The sequence below is a fragment of the Lupinus angustifolius genome, chromosome LG15 (genome assembly GCF_001865875.1).
Source record: "Lupinus angustifolius cultivar Tanjil chromosome LG15, LupAngTanjil_v1.0, whole genome shotgun sequence".
NCBI classification, from domain to species: Eukaryota; Viridiplantae; Streptophyta; class Magnoliopsida; order Fabales; family Fabaceae; genus Lupinus; species Lupinus angustifolius.
In genome coordinates this window covers 2,138,696-2,158,412 of record NC_032023.1, presented here as the reverse complement: position 1 = coordinate 2,158,412, position 19,717 = coordinate 2,138,696, and the positions used below count along the sequence as shown (strand labels likewise).

The 19,717-nt window shown below is 31.5% G+C and overlaps 3 protein-coding genes across 4 annotated transcripts; 1 reads left to right on the top strand and 2 right to left on the bottom strand.

Moving 5' to 3' along the window:
• Positions 1,577-4,278, bottom strand: LOC109328717. The gene is made up of 5 exons (XM_019562308.1): positions 4,092-4,278; positions 3,114-3,986; positions 2,682-2,882; positions 2,176-2,371; positions 1,577-1,853 (listed from the first exon to the last, which is right to left on the bottom strand). Exons 2-5 carry the CDS (start codon positions 3,942-3,944, stop codon positions 1,672-1,674), a joined length of 1,410 nt encoding a protein of 469 aa, XP_019417853.1. The 5' UTR covers positions 3,945-3,986; positions 4,092-4,278; the 3' UTR covers positions 1,577-1,671.
• Positions 7,310-13,502, bottom strand: LOC109328435 (suppressor of mec-8 and unc-52 protein homolog 2). The gene is made up of 11 exons (XM_019561900.1): positions 13,330-13,502; positions 12,759-12,896; positions 12,319-12,368; positions 11,068-11,182; positions 10,874-10,922; positions 10,666-10,755; positions 9,848-9,916; positions 9,636-9,759; positions 8,838-9,202; positions 8,248-8,631; positions 7,310-7,841 (listed from the first exon to the last, which is right to left on the bottom strand). Exons 1-11 carry the CDS (start codon positions 13,377-13,379, stop codon positions 7,566-7,568), a joined length of 1,710 nt encoding a protein of 569 aa, XP_019417445.1. The 5' UTR covers positions 13,380-13,502; the 3' UTR covers positions 7,310-7,565.
• LOC109327259 lies at positions 15,900-19,416 on the top strand. 2 transcript variants are annotated; one of them, XM_019560324.1, is made up of 2 exons: positions 15,900-17,010; positions 18,881-19,416. In XM_019560324.1, exons 1-2 carry the CDS (start codon positions 16,043-16,045, stop codon positions 19,080-19,082), a joined length of 1,170 nt encoding a protein of 389 aa, XP_019415869.1. In that variant the 5' UTR covers positions 15,900-16,042; the 3' UTR covers positions 19,083-19,416. The 2 variants fall into 2 exon arrangements, with proteins under 2 accessions (XP_019415869.1, XP_019415868.1); XM_019560323.1 differs by lacking the exon at positions 15,900-17,010 and having other exon boundaries at positions 17,767-19,416.

The window sequence follows — 19,717 nt, the reverse complement described above, 5'->3', positions numbered from 1 at the left end:
AGGCCTGTTAATATTTTTGTAGTTCTACCAAAGGTATCACTCACTCTATGAGTAATGATTTAATCTCGACGCATGATTATCTTTCTTAAAAAGTATTGTTCCCAAAAATTAAATATTTTACATTTTGATCATCCTAAAAATCAAATAGAGATAAGACCTATCAATATGAGAATTGAACCCAAGTGATAGTAATGTTCATCCAAATAAAACCTTAAAAATTGAGTTTAATAAACCTTAACATAATCTTTGTTTCAAAGAATGAATAAAATTATATTTCTTGGAATCACATTCTCATGAATGCTACTCACGGATTATTATTCCTATATATTTTAATAAACATGTTTAGTTGAATTTTGAGAATTTACGGAAATGACATAAAAGTTGATTTAGTTGATGATGTATATTCATGAGAATATATGTCATAATTCCTAAAAGAACCCTAAAACATTTATATTATAGAAAAAATGGTAGAATTATGCCTAAAGTGATTTGGACATATGGAAATGGAAATTATTCTAAGAAAAACAGAGGAGACCATTATAATTCTTGATCAGCATCAATTTACAAAGCAAAATAGAGACCAAGAAAAATAGTAAGCAAACGATAAAGAAATGTTTAGAGACTAATGTTTTGTTGATGAACATAATTTAGATAGAACATTATCATATAGGTCATTCCTTATCACGGACCTCTTCTGTTACCCTAAGTAATTTATTTTTATAATTGTTAAAAAAAATAAATAAAGAACACTGTTATTCATTATTTTATTATAACATATTATTTTATAAATTATTGAAGATTTATTTCATTGAATATACAATTGTAAAAAATAATACTATATAGAATATATTTTCTACTATTAGTAATTATTATCATAATTTGAATTTATGTGCATGACTATTTGATTTTCGTACTATTTATTTATTATATATATATATATATTATTACATAATAAAATGTAGTTAATACTAATTAACAATAATGGATAAAAGAAATAATTTTCCAATGTTATTATACATAACTATTTTTGTTAGATTCAAAATTGAAGAGGTAGATGGAAATGTGGAATGGTAGTTAGAGAGGGATATTTGTGTACATCCATCATGCTATAATAATGAGAATATACCCATCTTTGAAAGTAAGAATGAAAAGAGACCAAAACATAATTGAAGTATTTTCTCTAGAATAACTCTCTCCTTACAATATATATTTTTAACTTTGAAATAAATATGAGAATATGTTTTCCCCATATTCACATTCCAAGGAATAATCCAAAATCCCTTCAAACAAATGCCCTTAAAAAGAGAAACAGTTTGCATGGATCTAAGTTAAGTTTGTTACTTTGAGTGAAGAAAGTACATGAAAAGCAAAAGAAAGAAATTGCATGTGTGACCCTTTCATCTTTTATGTTGGACTATTACTGTTAAATATTGCTACATGCCCATATGGTACATACTTTCAATATTAGATATTTGATCATACTTGCAAATCCTATGTACCATTAAATCCAATAACATAGTCACATGAGATAAGTTGGTGTATTTGGCATGTGCATCATTGAAATTGGAAAATGAAATGAAATGAAATATTGATAATGGCTTTGAATATGCAAAAGGATGCAGTGTTTGGAAACTCCACATGCAGCTGAAAGAATCACACAGGTGCAATTTGCTAGCATAAACTCGAATATAAGTCTTCAAGAGCGGCATACAGAGGCTCGGCGGCCTTTGGTCTATCTACCGTCCCTAATAGAATGTCAGATGTCATGAGATAAGGATCGCCATAAAAGCGCATATTTGCATCCGTCCTAGTTGCAACTATATTTCCTTCCAATGATACTCCCACAAATGCACCTAAAGTTTGTCAACATTCAGTGTTAGCCATTGTTTCCAACATCAATGTAAGTAAGGTAAACTTATTAACTCAGAAAAACAGAAACAAGTAAATTAGCATGATTATCACATTATATGGCCTTCATTATTACCAACTATGCTGGTTAATGTTGAAACCATTCAAGTAAGCCGAAAGCCACAGTAAAAGTGTATGAATCCTCACATGGTATAACATAGTCCAAAATATGTTCATGCATTTAAATGAATCATGCATCAGAAATGTTCTTGACATTTCATTCAAAAGGGGATTCGGAGATATCAACAAAGTTTCTTTGCAAACTACCTTTACTGCAGCTGTAAGTATAACACATTCCAGAACCACTGTCACCCGCACGAACATCTGCCTCGAGTACTCTTCCGATAGGCCCTGCTGCAGCACTACAACCAGCACCAAGAGAAAAATGCATGCGACTGCAGAATGTCTTCACAGCTTTCGTATCATGAAGCACAATTATAAAATCCATAAATTCACCACCAACCTGAGAATATATGGTGAGCATAAATTCATTGGTCACAAGAGAAATCAAAACCAACTCAAGCATGTCTCGTAGTGTTTTGATATTGCTTTACTGACTTCCAATATAATGGTAATGTTTGATTAAACTAAGGTTATTACCAATTCAAGTCACATACAAATAAGCATATGAATAAAGATTGAAGTATTAAATAAACTTTAGACCCATGCTATTTTTTATCCTCCATTTACATTAAACAAAAATCACAAACACACACCAGTGAGGTAGTGCTATATTTGTACACATAATAGAAACTCGTGTATAGTCTCCTTACCTGAGCGCCCCATCCTAAACCCATGGAGAATAGGGCTGACGGCGCTGACCATGATCCATCTGATCTTCGAGCCACAACCAAACCAGTACCCAGTTTGTAAGAGAGCAACACACCAGCTTTGGCAACTGTTAAAATTGCTAGACCTTTCGCTCCACTGAGAATGCTTAAAGGGATGGATCTTTCGGGATTGGATCTAGCCACCTGTACATTTGAAGTGCTATCGGTTACTTACATAAAAAACGCAGTACATATACTAATAAGTATCAGCTTATTCACTGCTATTTATATGCATCAACAACCGAATTACGTGTTTCTACCGTTGTATTATACCTAATAGCACAAGCAACTACCTAGTCAAACACAGATGCAATAAGAGATGTTATGATAGGAAGTAAATTGCACAGTGCAAAGTTACAAAAATCGAAATCAAACCTGGCAGTAGCTTCTCAAAGTATTTGATGATTTATATATCTCATTCTCCATAGACAAACCAATAGGAAGATTAAGCCACCCTCTAGCACAAGTCCAATCCACCACATCATGTTTTGCTACCTGCACAGCATTGCTTATGGTATTGATAAGAACACCCTGCAGAGGATCAAGCCTATCATAGCAAGCATCACAAACCCTCTGTGGATCCCTTTCCCTAAACCTAACAGGCAACAAACACCTCCCCTTCGTACAAACCCGACAGAAAACCCCTCCGCAAAACCTGCAATGATGTCTGCCTCGTGTAAGCGCAGTAAACGGAGCCGTACATTGCATACAAACAGCAGTGGAACTATCAGGGAGCCACTCAGGGGGCTCGGCCTGGAGAATCTCTTTGTAGGCATTAAAATCAATTCCTTGAGGCTCAAATAAAGGCGGCGCACTCGGTGAGTAAACCGAAGAGTTAAGAACAACATCACCATCCTTTCCCGAGTTTAAAAATGACACATTCGAATTCAGACATTTCTGATCATCAATAATCGCCGGAGTTTTGTTTCGTCCAGTCAAAATAGCACATACCCCAGCAAACACATTCTTCAAATTCACATCAGGAGGCATCATATTACCACAATTTTCATCACTTAATTCATAACCTCCATCAGATAATTCTTCATCATCAGAAAACTTATAGAAAAACTCTTTTTTTGGGTTATTAGATTCAGTCCATGTAGACTCAAATTTGAAATTATCAACATCATAGTTAAATTCACCGTTCTTCTCTTCTACCTTGGAAATTGAAGGATATGTAACTCTTTTAACATCATAAGCTGCCATATCATACACCAGATTGCATGCACCAAAAATAACAATCAGAAACTGCAATTGAAAGCCAAAAGTTACAAACTTTGATGAAAAATTTGAGTAATTCAATATATATATATAGAAAATTGAAAAGGGTCACCAAAAAAGTTTAAGGGAAACCTGAATTGAGATTGGGGGAAACTAAATAGCAGAAAGAGGATGCAAAAACATGATGGAGATGAAATAGGAGATGGTTAGGGTTTATGGTGAAGGATGAAGCAAAAGAAAAATGATAAGGATGAAGAAATTGGGAATCAAATAGAATCCAACATTCTGTTAGGGATTATAGTATTATTTGCTGGCACTAAGAATAAACTGTTAAATTCTTCTTATTGTTAAGCTATTTTGTTTTAACTAGATAAGGAATTAATTCATTTTACAGTTTTTTATTATTCCTCCAAAAAAATGATAATCACAAATAATTAAATTCTTAACCTTTTACCCTACACCATTCAACAAAACTTTATTCATTGAGTTATTTTCTTTGGTTAAGTATTCATATCTCTATTTAGGTTAGATTGTTTTATGAATTTAAAATATGTGAATTGTTAGCATATAGATTATTTTGTAAGTTGAAGTTTTGAGTTAGAGAATAAAGTTTACAACTTTGATATAATTGAGTTAAAAATATGATGGTTTATAAGAATCATATATTATCCTTTTGAAAATGTGTTTTGAACTACAAAATCAAGGTAAAAATAACCTTTTTACCATGAATTTGAAATAAAAAATATCTTAAGGAGATAATTAGAAAAAATATATTTTTTAAATGACATATTTAAAACAAAAAGTCTTAAAGGATCCACTTAAAAACAAATTGGGATATTATTTTTACAAAATAAGTAAATAAATTTTTTGTTAATAATAAAAGCCGGATGTATAATCTTTAGAACTTGGATTTTTCTAATCTACACGTTATTTCCTTTCTTTTGGGGGCAGTTATAATCCTCAAATGTATTAAATTAATCAATTGTTATCTGAATGCTTTTATATTTTATATTCATCTTGAGACTCTTTAAAATTTATGGGACAAATAAGACAATCTAACTTTTCCTCTCTTATTATTTTATTCAATTCACTTATTTGTTGTACTCGTCACATTTATTTTGGGTATTATTTCGTAATATTAGAATTGGGTTTTATTTTAAATATTATTTGTTCATTTCTTTAATATTATAAATTAATACTAACTTTAATCATTCAAATTTTTTACGTGTAATAATTTGATCCTCAAAAGAAGTAAAATTCCAAATTAATATGTAATAATCATGAATTTCAGTCAAAATAATTAGTATCATATGTCAGAAAACATGTTAAAGAAAACTAATTTAATTTAAATTTAATATTTTTGGGATATTATGTTTTCAATTTTTAGGAATGAAACTGATAGACATAAAAATTCAAGGAAACAAAATAAATATTTACTGTAAATTCAATTCAATATTTCTAAAAAAAGTTATATTTATATATGGATAATAAATGGATCTCTCCCTTATTCAAGGTTTTTCTTTTATTTCCAATATATACCAAAAGAAAAACGCTCCATTATGACCCAATGGTTTTGATTGATTATTCACCTGCCTTTATTTTTTATGTTTTTTTGGGCACAAAGTTAAAGTCAACCATCAATTATATGAGGTAATTCATAGTTGACATTATTATTATTTTGATGAGAAAAAATATATATGCAGTGTAACAATTTTTTTATATATTAACTCTTAAATTAAATTTAAAGTAATACAAATATATGATATATAATACACTGATTGTATATAAACTTTTATATTGATAATACATAAAATTACACTTCTTAAATAAAAGTAATATAAATAAATGATGTATGATATATTAATTATGTATAAACTCGTGCATTTTTCTACAGAATACATATCAAGTATTTAACTAGTTGATGTGTTATATTTTTCTTGTCATGCTTTTTTGCCCTTGTACTTATTGTTTATGCCCATTTGTCCAAAACTCCATTTAATTTGTCTATTTAACAATTTTTTACCTCTTTATGTCAACACTCCCTTGAAAGGCCTTATTATCTTGTGGCTTTTGTCAATTAATTATGAATCATTCATATCAATATCAATAATATCATAATCAATATGCACACCTTTTAACTTTCTCTATTTATTTCTCTTAAGAAGTTGTTGCCTCTAAATTGAGGCTTAACTTAATTTTCCATTTCTTGTGCTATAATTGATTATCCCCAACAACATCATAATTGTACTCAAACCCTTACTTATTAAACTAGAGCATCCCTTTCTATAAAGTATAAGTGAAGAAGATTCTTGTATGAGCTAGCAAAGTAGAAAATTCTTTTATACATTATAGTTTGAGAAAACAAAATGTATACAATAAGAGTTTATATATTTTATATAAAGTCATTGTATTGTACATCATTTATATTTGATTATTATTGAATATTCAAAAAAAGTAATCAAAATAAATGATAGATAATGCAATAATTCTGTATAAAATTTGACATATCCACTAACTTCAACTATCATTGTCTATATCTCCCCAAGTTAGTATTTTAGATAATCGGAAAAAATGTACACACTAACAATGCAAGTTTTTGTCGCATTGTCATTATATCATCTATCATTTATTTTCAATCATTATTGACCTCTGAAATAAAAATAATATAAATGAATAATGAACGATATATTAACTATGTATAAATCTTTACACTATCGGTGCATAAATATTACATTCTTTAAAAAATAAATGTCTTCATATTTGTTCATTGTTCCTTGTTTTCCCTCTTACATTCCCTCCCATCTTATGCTAACAACTTCATATGACACAAGCAAGACTCAACATTACCAAGTCTATACTAAACTAGCATGCTATAAAAATACTCCAAACCAAGTAAACGAAAATCACATTATAGCAATAAATAATCAAATTTAAACTAATATAAACCATATTAATTATTATTGTATGACAAAAAATGCTTAACAACTGCTATCATTTTATTTACATCATTACTACAATGCATAGCAACACAATAGACCCAGCTATGCTCATATGTAGCAATGTATTTTCAGCCAAGGGATAAATATTTATGAGTTTATATGTAATCATGCTATCCCCTATTTATGAGTTTACATCTAAATAATTAAGGGATAAATATACTCTTATGTTCTGTTTGGTTCAACAGGGAAGTGAAGATATTTTACTGGAGAGGGGAGAAGATTGATTTATCACTAAAAATGTTATAATTTTATTCCTATCCACAAACTCTCACTTTTAGAGGGGATGCAAAATCTAAAGGGATAGAAGTGGACCTACAAATTTTACCTCCTTCTCAAATGTTGAAGCATATATAGGTCTTGAAAACTAGTCTTCAGGTTCCATTCTCACCCTTCAGAGTAAACATTGGTTTATGATCAGATTTAACATCCTCTTACACAGTCTGCTGATCACAATGTTATTTATCTTTCATTCTATGGACATGCAAAAAGAACCTGAATGGGATTTCTAAGTTAAAAAACAGACCATTTTCATACATCCTCTTCAGATATAAATGGAATTCTCATCTAGTTCTATAGATACTACTATGCGATGACCGATGACCGAGACTCATATTCGGAGCTTCTTTCCAGGTGTTTCGTCATCATAATGGTGTCCAGTATCATCATCAGTATCCTTGTCCATCTTCTTTCTGGCAAGTATCTTATTGATCTTGTGCAAATCATTGTTTAGTTTCTGGTCCTTGTTTTGCTTCCGAGTCTTTCGGCCATCTTGCATCTTCACACCAAACTGGAATGCCGCCTTTGGCATTGCTTCCTTCTGCTCGTTGTAAGTGGCCCATTCCTCTTCAGTTTCAAAGTCCCATCTATGAAGACGACCCTTCGCCTGTTGAAATAACATTATCAATAAAGCTATTTAATATGGTAGTCATTATAGTTTTAAAGAAATTACACGAATTCCTCTTTGATTTAGCTTAATTACACTCGTCTTGTTTCAAAAGTTCAACTGATCTCCCTTTAGGGGAAGACAGTGTAATTACAATTACCAACACTTCAAAGAGGTAAGTGTGATGATAACTGGATTTTAAGGGAGATGGATGTAGTTCTTGAAACAAGATTGTAACGTATAATTAAATCAAACCTAAATAGACATCATTAGACTTCTCCATGTGGTTTTTCCTCGTATTTATATACGTTAACTGAAATAATGATGAGATATATAGAATACCACTTGAAACTAAATAAAAAGAAATGCAATCAGTTTCGTCGAAAGTCAACCAAATGTTACTTACCCTTCCACCCATATCCATTTTGGACAAGTCAGCTTCATCATCACTGTCCACTACCTCACGGTTATATTCTTGATACCCTGGATAACATTCGGAGTAACTCTCAGAGATAAAGTTGGGATCTTTTTCACGAGCATCTTTCTCCCTCAGCTGTTGAAGTCTCTGGTCATCTCGCTTAAACACCGATCCTAAACCGCGATCCTTCTCTTCTTGAGTCATAAAGCGTGGATCTTGTGGCATATTTATACCCGCTTGCAAATCATAAGCCTGCATATCTGGCTGAAGATATTGATCAGGGTAAGCCAGTTGTTCAGCATACTGGTATTCCTGCCACTCTCCTTGGTAGCCAGCAGCCAAGGCTTGTGTTTGCATTACATCGTATCCATTCTAAGACAACACAGTGAAATCAAAGATAGAAGTTCAACAAACCATCAAAGATAATTTAATTACTATAAAACTTGAGAGAGAAACACAAATAGAATAATTTATTAGGGTAGTTCTCAAGTTCATCTGAAATTTTACATTTTAGTGAAGAATCATATTCCAGTAGCAGACCCAAAATTGAAAATTAACCATATTCAGCACCAACTTACCGTTTCATGCCATTCTTGAGGCAGCATAGAGGGCGGGATAGGACCATAAGTTTGTTCAGTGAAATATGAAGGTTTTTCCTTGTTCCTAGGAGACTCTTCCATGTCCTCAGAGAGAGGACTTTGGCTTAAATCTTTACCTGGAATATCATAGTCAACACCTTCACCTAGAAAAATGTCATCATCTTCTGCTCTAGCAACAGCTGGGCCTTGATTCTCTCTCAAATTAGGATGATTTTTCTTCGAGGGGAGTGGAGGTGGAGGTGGTAGGATGGGTTCTCTTTCAGTTTGATTCTTTAACCCTCCACCTTCAGCCTTAGATGGCTTATCCTCTTTGTCATATCCATCACTAAATGCCAAAATCTTCCCTGTGTATAAAAAGAAGCGTGTCACGAACCCGTGAAGGCATGAACTGTTAATTCCCCAATAAAATTAAAAAATTATGTAATATAAGAAGGGTATAATGAATCTTATCATTTATTATTTTCCTGGTTATTTGACATTGAGAACAAGAGATGAAATAACACCACATCATTGACGTATGTGATAAATGAGAGGAGCTTCTTATATAAATTCATCAAAAACTTACGAAGAGTTTCAATGATTTTTTTATTTTAAAATTTATAATACTTGTGAGTAGAGCCATCCTATTATTTTAGATAAATAATTTAAAAGCACTAAAATGCAGAGACACATCTAACTTACAACAGAATGGTTCAAAAGAAAATTGCATGAACTGATGTAAACATGCACCTAGAAGATAACCAAAACTCCCAAACGACCAGCTAAGTGCAGTATTACCTTTAGCGTCTTTTTCCTTCTTTTTCTTCTTTAGAATCTTTCCAGATGAACCAAGACGAAGATATGACATAATTTTGGCAATTCGGTCAAGTACAGATCCATCAACATTAACAGTAACCATTTCCTGTGCAAAATAAGAGCAAACTATTTTAGGCAATGCTGTCCAATATAAAATGAAAAGATGACAAAAGGGAATCAGCAAGATCATAAACCTCTGGCACAGGACAATCAGCTTTACTACGGTGCAAGGTTGTAGGAATATCATGATGATATCCACCCTCCTAACAGATTAAAAATGTGAATTTATGTCAGAAACTTGTTTCAAAAAACCATATAAAAGGGTTGGATCAACCAGTCCATAGACCCATAGACATGAATTGTAAAGATGGAATTGCCAAAATAACCACCCTATTATTAGTATATAATTCTACAAGGTGAACCGAAGAACTCTGTTGACTGTTCCCTTCATTACTTCAAGTATTATAATGTTCAGGTATTACATACTTTATGAATATTCAAAATCAATTGCATTGACTAATGTTCATGATGATGATTCTACATCGAATAACCTACAGTACTAGCAAAACATAGGCAGACAGAGAGAGATTGTGTTGTCAACATTCTTGAACAAGATAAAAGAAGGTGGCTTCACACAGATATAGAGACCCACACATATCCTGACCATTAGATTTGCAAGATCAGTCCAGATTAAAACATAAGTCATGTGATTTAGAAGTTTTATGATCATTTTAATGATCTCACATAACTTGATGGATATTGTGTTTCAGGGAATCTGTAGATCGAGGACTGCCAAATGCTTGTTTCTTAAAACACAGGTATAGACACATGCATGTTGTTCAACACAGTGATTCTGTAATAGTGTGAGCATAAGTAAATAAAAGCACAAATAAAATGAGTTTTTAAAACAAGCTAACTGCAAAGTAAAAATTATAAAAAATAAATAAAAATAAAACAGCCATGATATTCCTATAAACACCAGAACCTTATTAACGAAAACAGCAATTCTCACCATATTATAAATAAATGTCATTCGCCCAGGGAGGAACATCTCATTTGTCTTAATAATGGTATGAGGCTTGACAATCCACTGATAAACTGACTGAAACAAGGATGAAAAGCATCAATACTAGCGGGTTACAATATTGTTAAATTGGCAGCTTCAATGTCAAAGCTTAAATTAAAAAAAAGTCTAGTTCTATGCAAATCTCCAAAAGAACCTTCGCAGTTGCTGTGCGAATTGACACTTGCTGGTCTTCCTTAGATGCTCTGTCGGAAAATCACAAGCACATATTAAAAACAAAAATCATGAAAGACAAATTAAAGAATTCATAAAAGGCTTCAATCCATAGCACTATAACTACATAACTAGTTAACTACCATTACTGTCGTTGACAATTTTGACTTAAGTTACCTGGACTTGCCATCAACATCATCCCCCGCTTCTGGCTTCTTCACAATCTCACTTCTTACTTTGTTCAGTAAAGCATAATCCAAACCTTTGACCAAATGTGTATGCTCCACATCACCTGACCAGTATCAATAAGACCAAAATGTTAAGTTATCAGCATAACCATTTCAATTGAGGCTTAATTTTTAGCTAAAGCAAATATCATCACATATATATTGATTGTACAGTAAGGCTTGCAGTAATAAACACGGACAATATGCAACCAAGTCATATAATCAAAAACAAAATAGCATACACCAGAAAAGAAAAGGACTATGAAGACATTTGGCACAGGAAATTTAAATTCTAAGCACCTTGTAAACTTATTCCAAAGATATTAGAGCATAAAATGTATGGAAGTTTAGGATTGCCTGTGTTTGGGATGAAGGTGCAATTATAACATAAAGAATCTTTTCTTTAAAGAGAGGAGAAATTTTACTAGAAAAAGAAAGATAGAGTAATAAAAGATTGGAGGATAAGAAATGCTCAACGAAGATATACAAAGAAAGGAAACTCCTAAAAGCTAGTCAGTGTACAAGAGCTTTCCAGTTCATTTGCAAGTCTGAAATATGGATACCCTTGAAGAGACCATGTACTAACCACCAGAGAGAAACAATGAATTCTATTCTATCCCGTAACAAATTCAGAGAGGAAACCTCCTTGAAAATGTGGCATTCCTTTCCATTACAGTTACAGTAGCTAATGGAAACAGTAGATAACTGAAAAGGGGATATTTCCCATTCAACTATCCCCCCAGAATATAATTTAGGAGCCATCTACTAATTCTAAATAGACCAAATTTATACAAGACTAAAATCCCTGAGAAATAAATTTCCTAAGACTCACATGAATTTGGGTGAGAAGACCATACTTGCTTAAAATTACCTTATGCCAGAAAGCATTTCTCTCTACAGGAAAACATAGACAATCTTCAATTTCGATGCATCTTATGCTTTTTTATTTATAAAAAAAACTAACTTCATTACGGAAGAATAGAACACAATGTTTCCAATATACCTAAAATCTGAATCCTGGGTAGCAAACTGTCCTAAGAGTAAATTTCATTTAGTAAATAGCATACTTTAAGCTCAAGCAAACAATAAGCTACCTCAATAATTAATGAAGCAGGAAGAAAACAAGCTTTATATAATCTGTTTGTTTACAAACAAAATGGAAATCGGTAAATCTTGAACAAAACAATGGTACAATACAAACCTCCTAGGTACTTGCTCTTCTCAATAGACAATTTCTGTGCATCAGATGACCTACAAAACAAACATTATCAAGTTGTTAGAGAAAAAAAGGACCAAGCAACAGCAGTAAGAAAACAAAGGTCATTTGGTGCGTACAGACAAGGCAGACTGAAAGCGGAAAATATTTAAAAAAGAGAGAACAAAATAACAATAGAGTGATTATGTTTTGTCTCTTGTTCCACTCCTATTAGTGGATGCAACCAAAATGTCTCAGCTTTGACCTTCATGTCATTTTCTGATCTATTTATGAAGTGACACAAACATAAAATATCTCATATGTTATCTTCCATCCCATCATAACTTATAATATATCTACTCAATGCTCTTTTTCGGCATTAATTGGGAAACGGAAACCCAAAACAGAAAGATGAATGATATAATACAAGGTAATGAAAACCTTACCTTAGATCTACATTACCAGGAGGAGCAACTGCATGAAATCCAAGTTCAGTTTGTTCATAATCAGGATTTTGATCCTCTCTACGCTCTTTAGCTCGATCTCTGTATTTCGGTTCTTCTGGTTCTTCCGGTTTCTCTTCCCTGTACAATTAACTTCTAGTATCAGAACATCTAATTACAACATAGCTTGTAAACATTATCCAGAACTCAACCCAACTCCTGAACCTACTTTATTAGATTTAGCTAGAAACTCTAGTCTACTCTAATTTTCAAAATTAAAATAAATAAAATACTTTCATGATAAAGCCATCGATAGAAAAATTGGGATTCCCAAACTTAAACAAATAAAGCAAAAAAACATTTTTTTAAATAAATCAAAGTTAGGTTTATCATAATCGTGATTTTTATCCTTTCTCAGCTCTTTAGCATGCAATTACAACATAAAATGCATATATTGCGCAAATATTATAGCGGCGAAGCAGTGATTAAATGAATCAATTGTCGTCAAAACAAATAATAAAAATATAAAATGGGAAAAGTGTTTAAATAGGAAAGGAAATTCGAAAGAACGTACTTGCGTCGAACTGGTTTATCTTTGTGATGAGTTTTCTTGTTCGCAGTCATGTTTGTGATCTTGAAACTTGAATCGTGCTACCTTGGAAGGTTCAAATTGAAATTGAAACGTAAAAAGATGTCTAATTCAACAATCTTTGTGATTAGGGTTTTTGTGATGAGATTCAAGGGGATGAGGAAAATGGTTGGGCTCTGTTTCCAAATTACGAAGATACCCTTTCCTTGGATAATATTTAGAATCAATTACACTCACATCCCTAGGTTTTAGTTTATAACGAATAAAAATAATGAATATATACATTAAGTTTATATTATTTAGATTTGTTTTCACAATATATCATATTTTATTTGATTTAATTACACTCGTTACTATTTGTGTTTAAGAGATTACACTTATATCTCTTACAGGGATAAGTAATGTAATGTATATATATACTTAAAAGTGGTTTGTATATGTTTTAAAAATGTTTGGGTGGTTTGTGTAATTTCACTAAAACTCATAGGGGGTTAGTGTAATTATTATAATATTTATTATTAAAAAAATTAATAGAAAATAATATTGCAACCATGAATATAAATAAAACTTTTATCTTTCATCATGTAATAAAGATTTTTCTTCAATTTTTTCAGTCTATTAACCTACAAATGCCACCACCCATCAAAACATCCTAACTGAAAGGATTTGGGTTAAATTTATGCTTACCCAATAAACCTAAAATTCTAAATTTGAATTAAGTAAAGTTGAAAAAATGATATTATCCCTGAACTTATCGAGTTTTGAATGACCTAAACTATTGAGAACTTGCTCGAAAGATATATTTATAAGGTGTCAACTATACCAAAATATGTGAAGTTCTAAATTTGTTTTTGAATGAAGGTAAAAATTGTATTTTTCACTACATTCAAATATAGAATGTAACTTATATACACTATATTCATATTTTGTAATGAAAATAATACAAGCCAATAAGTTACTTTAAAAAATACTTCAAATTATATCAATAAAAAATATCATTCACAAAATATGTACCGCATTCATTAAAGTAAGAAATGTCTATATGAAAAAATTGGAAATCAATTATCCAATTTTAATATAAAGTAGACTTTCTTATAGATTTAATCACAAAGAAAGTAATAGAAAAACCATATTTTCTATATGCCATGCATAAGTAAATAGATTATTGCATACATTTATGTTATTTAATTGATTCATATTTGGCTATAGTTAAGAAAATTATATGCACAAATGTAACAGTTTTATACATTACTATTGTCTTATATATCATTCATATTTATTCATCACTAGCTCTAAAAAATAATACAAATAAATAATATATGATTTAGTGATTGTATATAAATCTTTACACTTGACAATACATAAATATTACACTCATAATTATATGGGCATCATCTAGAATTTATCTCTTTATTGAGTATAAATTTGAAAATCTATATTTATATTTTATGCTATTAATAAAGTCAAAATAAATATTAAGTAGTAATACCATGATATAATTTTTATATTCTAAGTTTATCCTTTTGTAACCTCTCTCATTAATTACTAAAAACTTCCCCACATTATTTTCATTTTTTTACATTAATACATCATTACTCTTTCAACTAGGGCTAAAAATAAGTTGAACCGAGTAGAACTAGAGTTTAGCTCGGTTCAGCTCGATAAGGATTGACTCAACTCGATTTAAGTTTGATACAAGTTGTTTTTTTAGCTCGAGTTCGACTTGATTAAAGTTTGCTAACTGTTCAGTTTAGTTCAAATGGTTCATTTGGACAACTCAAATAATTAATTAAATTTTGAATAATACTGCAAAATATTTTATGTATGTAAATATAATCTTATTTATATATAATAATAATAAATATAAAAAATAATCAAACATAAAAATTAGTTATATATATATATTCATTCATGAACCTAACGAGTGGAACTATATCCAACTTAAGTTCGACTCGTCTATTTAATGAACTCAATTTTCAGTTCAAGTTCAATTCATTTGATTCATAAACCAAGTTTATCGAACTAAATAATGAATCGAGTTTCAAACGAATACCGAGTTGGTTCGGTTCATTGTCAACCTTACTTCGTTCTCTTATTTCTATATTTTCTCTTTCTAAACTCGAGAATAACTCACAATAAATATCCAACAACTCTAAAACAATTATTAGAGGTAGAAAATTGGAGAAATTTTATATATATCATATCTATTGACGAGAAAAACTACCTTCCTTTGGTAAAAATTATAATAACAATTTTGTCAAAAAAAAATAATAACAATTTACAATAACAAGTTATATTATTTAATCTTCATTATCTATTGAGGAGAAAAACAGTAAAAATTATAATAACAATTTTGCCAACAAAAATAAATAGTGTCCATCCTCTTTTTTTAAAAGAGATTTTGGGCCAGGCTATTATTTTTAGATTCTTAAATATATTTTTCCTACAACCAATTTTTCCAAAAAACCAAACCGAACAATTTTAAAATATAAAAAATGTTTATTTTCAAAACAAAAGCATTTATTAAAAAATAAATAATCCAAAACCTACTTTGTTGAGTGTTCCAAACAGAAGAAAAAAAAAACCAGCTTGTTGATAAAAGCTCCCATAGAAAAGTGAATTTATGAGAAACAAAATCTGATTGTGGATTTAAGTGATTTGTCACTCTCTCCTTCAATCTGGTTCAAATCTGAAAGTCATGTTGAATCCCCAACGCCTCAAAACTATACTCCATCTAAAGGGTTTAACCAGAATACTAATCCCAAACTTAAACCCTAATTTCCCAAACATTCTTTCAACAAATTCTCATAATTACAGCAAAATCACTTCAAATCAAAACTCATTCACGGTTTCCTACCTCATAAACAATTGTGGGTTTTCTCCTGAATCTGCTCTCATTGCTTCCAAGCAAGTCCATTTTGAAACAGCACAAAAGCCTGATTCTGTTATCACTTTCTTCAGAAACCATGGTTTCAACAAATCTCAGCTCTTTAGTATTATCAGAAAAGCACCAAATGTGCTCACTTCTGATCCCCACAAAAGGGTTTTGTCAAAGTTTGAATTTTTATACTCCAATGGTGCTTCGAGTTCTGACATTGTTCTATTGGTGAATAGGGACCCCAGGTTCTTGTATTCAAGCCTTGAGAACAGCATAATCCCTAGGTATGAATTTGTGAAAAGGTTTTTGAAATGTGATAAGAAAACAATTAAGTGTATTGTTGTTTGTCCTGGTTTACTTGGTAGATTTCTTATGGAAAAAAATGTCAATTTTTTGCTTGATGATGTTGGAGTGGCTGAGTCACATATTTGCTGCTTGCTTCAATCGAGGCCTTCGATACTCTTGTCGGATTTTAATCACTTGAAGGAGGCAGTAAATGAAGTAAAGGCAATGGGGTTTGATGATCCATCAAAAGTTACCTTTGTTATAGCATTGCTAGCCAGAAGGGCTATGTCGAAATCGCGGTGGGATGCCAAAGTTGAAGTCTTTAAGAGCTGGGGGTGGTCTGAAGAGAACGTTCTGGAAGCATTTAGGAAGGAGCCGAAATGTATGTTATCATCCAAGGATAAGATCAATGAGGTGATGAGACTTTGGGTGAGTCAGCTTGGTTGGAACTCTCTGGCCCTTGTCGATGGACCGGGGATGTTTGGATATAGTTTGGAGAAAAGGATCATAATACTGCAAAATATTTTATGTATGTAAATATAATCTTATTTATATATAATAATAATAAATATAAAAAATAATCAAACATAAAAATTAGTTATATATATATATTCATTCATGAACCTAACGAGTGGAACTATATCCAACTTAAGTTCGACTCGTCTATTTAATGAACTCAATTTTCAGTTCAAGTTCAATTCATTTGATTCATAAACCAAGTTTATCGAACTAAATAATGAATCGAGTTTCAAACGAATACCGAGTTGGTTCGGTTCATTGTCAACCTTACTTCGTTCTCTTATTTCTATATTTTCTCTTTCTAAACTCGAGAATAACTCACAATAAATATCCAACAACTCTAAAACAATTATTAGAGGTAGAAAATTGGAGAAATTTTATATATATCATATCTATTGACGAGAAAAACTACCTTCCTTTGGTAAAAATTATAATAACAATTTTGTCAAAAAAAAATAATAACAATTTACAATAACAAGTTATATTATTTAATCTTCATTATCTATTGAGGAGAAAAACAGTAAAAATTATAATAACAATTTTGCCAACAAAAATAAATAGTGTCCATCCTCTTTTTTTAAAAGAGATTTTGGGCCAGGCTATTATTTTTAGATTCTTAAATATATTTTTCCTACAACCAATTTTTCCAAAAAACCAAACCGAACAATTTTAAAATATAAAAAATGTTTATTTTCAAAACAAAAGCATTTATTAAAAAATAAATAATCCAAAACCTACTTTGTTGAGTGTTCCAAACAGAAGAAAAAAAAAACCAGCTTGTTGATAAAAGCTCCCATAGAAAAGTGAATTTATGAGAAACAAAATCTGATTGTGGATTTAAGTGATTTGTCACTCTCTCCTTCAATCTGGTTCAAATCTGAAAGTCATGTTGAATCCCCAACGCCTCAAAACTATACTCCATCTAAAGGGTTTAACCAGAATACTAATCCCAAACTTAAACCCTAATTTCCCAAACATTCTTTCAACAAATTCTCATAATTACAGCAAAATCACTTCAAATCAAAACTCATTCACGGTTTCCTACCTCATAAACAATTGTGGGTTTTCTCCTGAATCTGCTCTCATTGCTTCCAAGCAAGTCCATTTTGAAACAGCACAAAAGCCTGATTCTGTTATCACTTTCTTCAGAAACCATGGTTTCAACAAATCTCAGCTCTTTAGTATTATCAGAAAAGCACCAAATGTGCTCACTTCTGATCCCCACAAAAGGGTTTTGTCAAAGTTTGAATTTTTATACTCCAATGGTGCTTCGAGTTCTGACATTGTTCTATTGGTGAATAGGGACCCCAGGTTCTTGTATTCAAGCCTTGAGAACAGCATAATCCCTAGGTATGAATTTGTGAAAAGGTTTTTGAAATGTGATAAGAAAACAATTAAGTGTATTGTTGTTTGTCCTGGTTTACTTGGTAGATTTCTTATGGAAAAAAATGTCAATTTTTTGCTTGATGATGTTGGAGTGGCTGAGTCACATATTTGCTGCTTGCTTCAATCGAGGCCTTCGATACTCTTGTCGGATTTTAATCACTTGAAGGAGGCAGTAAATGAAGTAAAGGCAATGGGGTTTGATGATCCATCAAAAGTTACCTTTGTTATAGCATTGCTAGCCAGAAGGGCTATGTCGAAATCGCGGTGGGATGCCAAAGTTGAAGTCTTTAAGAGCTGGGGGTGGTCTGAAGAGAACGTTCTGGAAGCATTTAGGAAGGAGCCGAAATGTATGTTATCATCCAAGGATAAGATCAATGAGGTGATGAGACTTTGGGTGAGTCAGCTTGGTTGGAACTCTCTGGCCCTTGTCGATGGACCGGGGATGTTTGGATATAGTTTGGAGAAAAGGATCATTCCAAGGGCTTTCGTTGTCCAATATCTTCTCGCGAAAGGTTTGAGAAAAAAGAATGCTAGCTTATTTTCACCATTTGTTATTTCTGACAAGCTGTTTATTGAGAAATATGTTGAGAGTTTTAAGGAGGAAAGATCTGAACTATTGAAGTTATACCAGGAAAAACTGAATGTTCAAGATAGCAAGAGGATGGTGTAACATATGACATTCTGCAAAAGGTTACCTTATGAGTACAATTTTGTGGTGATTAAACCTTATTATGTTTCTTCACTCAATTGGGTATTTGTGGTACTCATGTTTCTTCATTTCTTGGTTACTAATCAGCAACCTTACCGTTAAGTTGAACCTCACTCTCTAGCTGAATGAGTAGTATTGAATTCTCAAAACATGCATATCAAGCGGGAGTAAGGAAATTTATATGGAGTAGGATGGAATTCTCTTTTTATGTATTTAACTTATTTTTCATTTATGGTTTACTGAGTTGAAACCATTGTCAATTGTTGATCATCAATTCCAGTCACTATTTGATCTATCTCAGTTGCTTGATCCTTCATACATAACTAATTGATTCAAGACTACAAATAGTGTTCTGATTAGTAAATAATAAAAGTAATGTTCTGATTAGAAGAAAAAATATTGTTAAAACGTATTATTCCCGTGGTTTGATTTATCTCCTTTACCAAAAGGTCTCACTCTAGAGTGCGAGTCTCAGCACAAGTGTACCTTGTGACGTGAAAATTATGGGTTCAAATCCTGGAAACAACCTTTTCACATGTGTATATCTACTACCATTCATAGACTCCTCTAGGTAGGAGCCTCATGCACTGGACGCC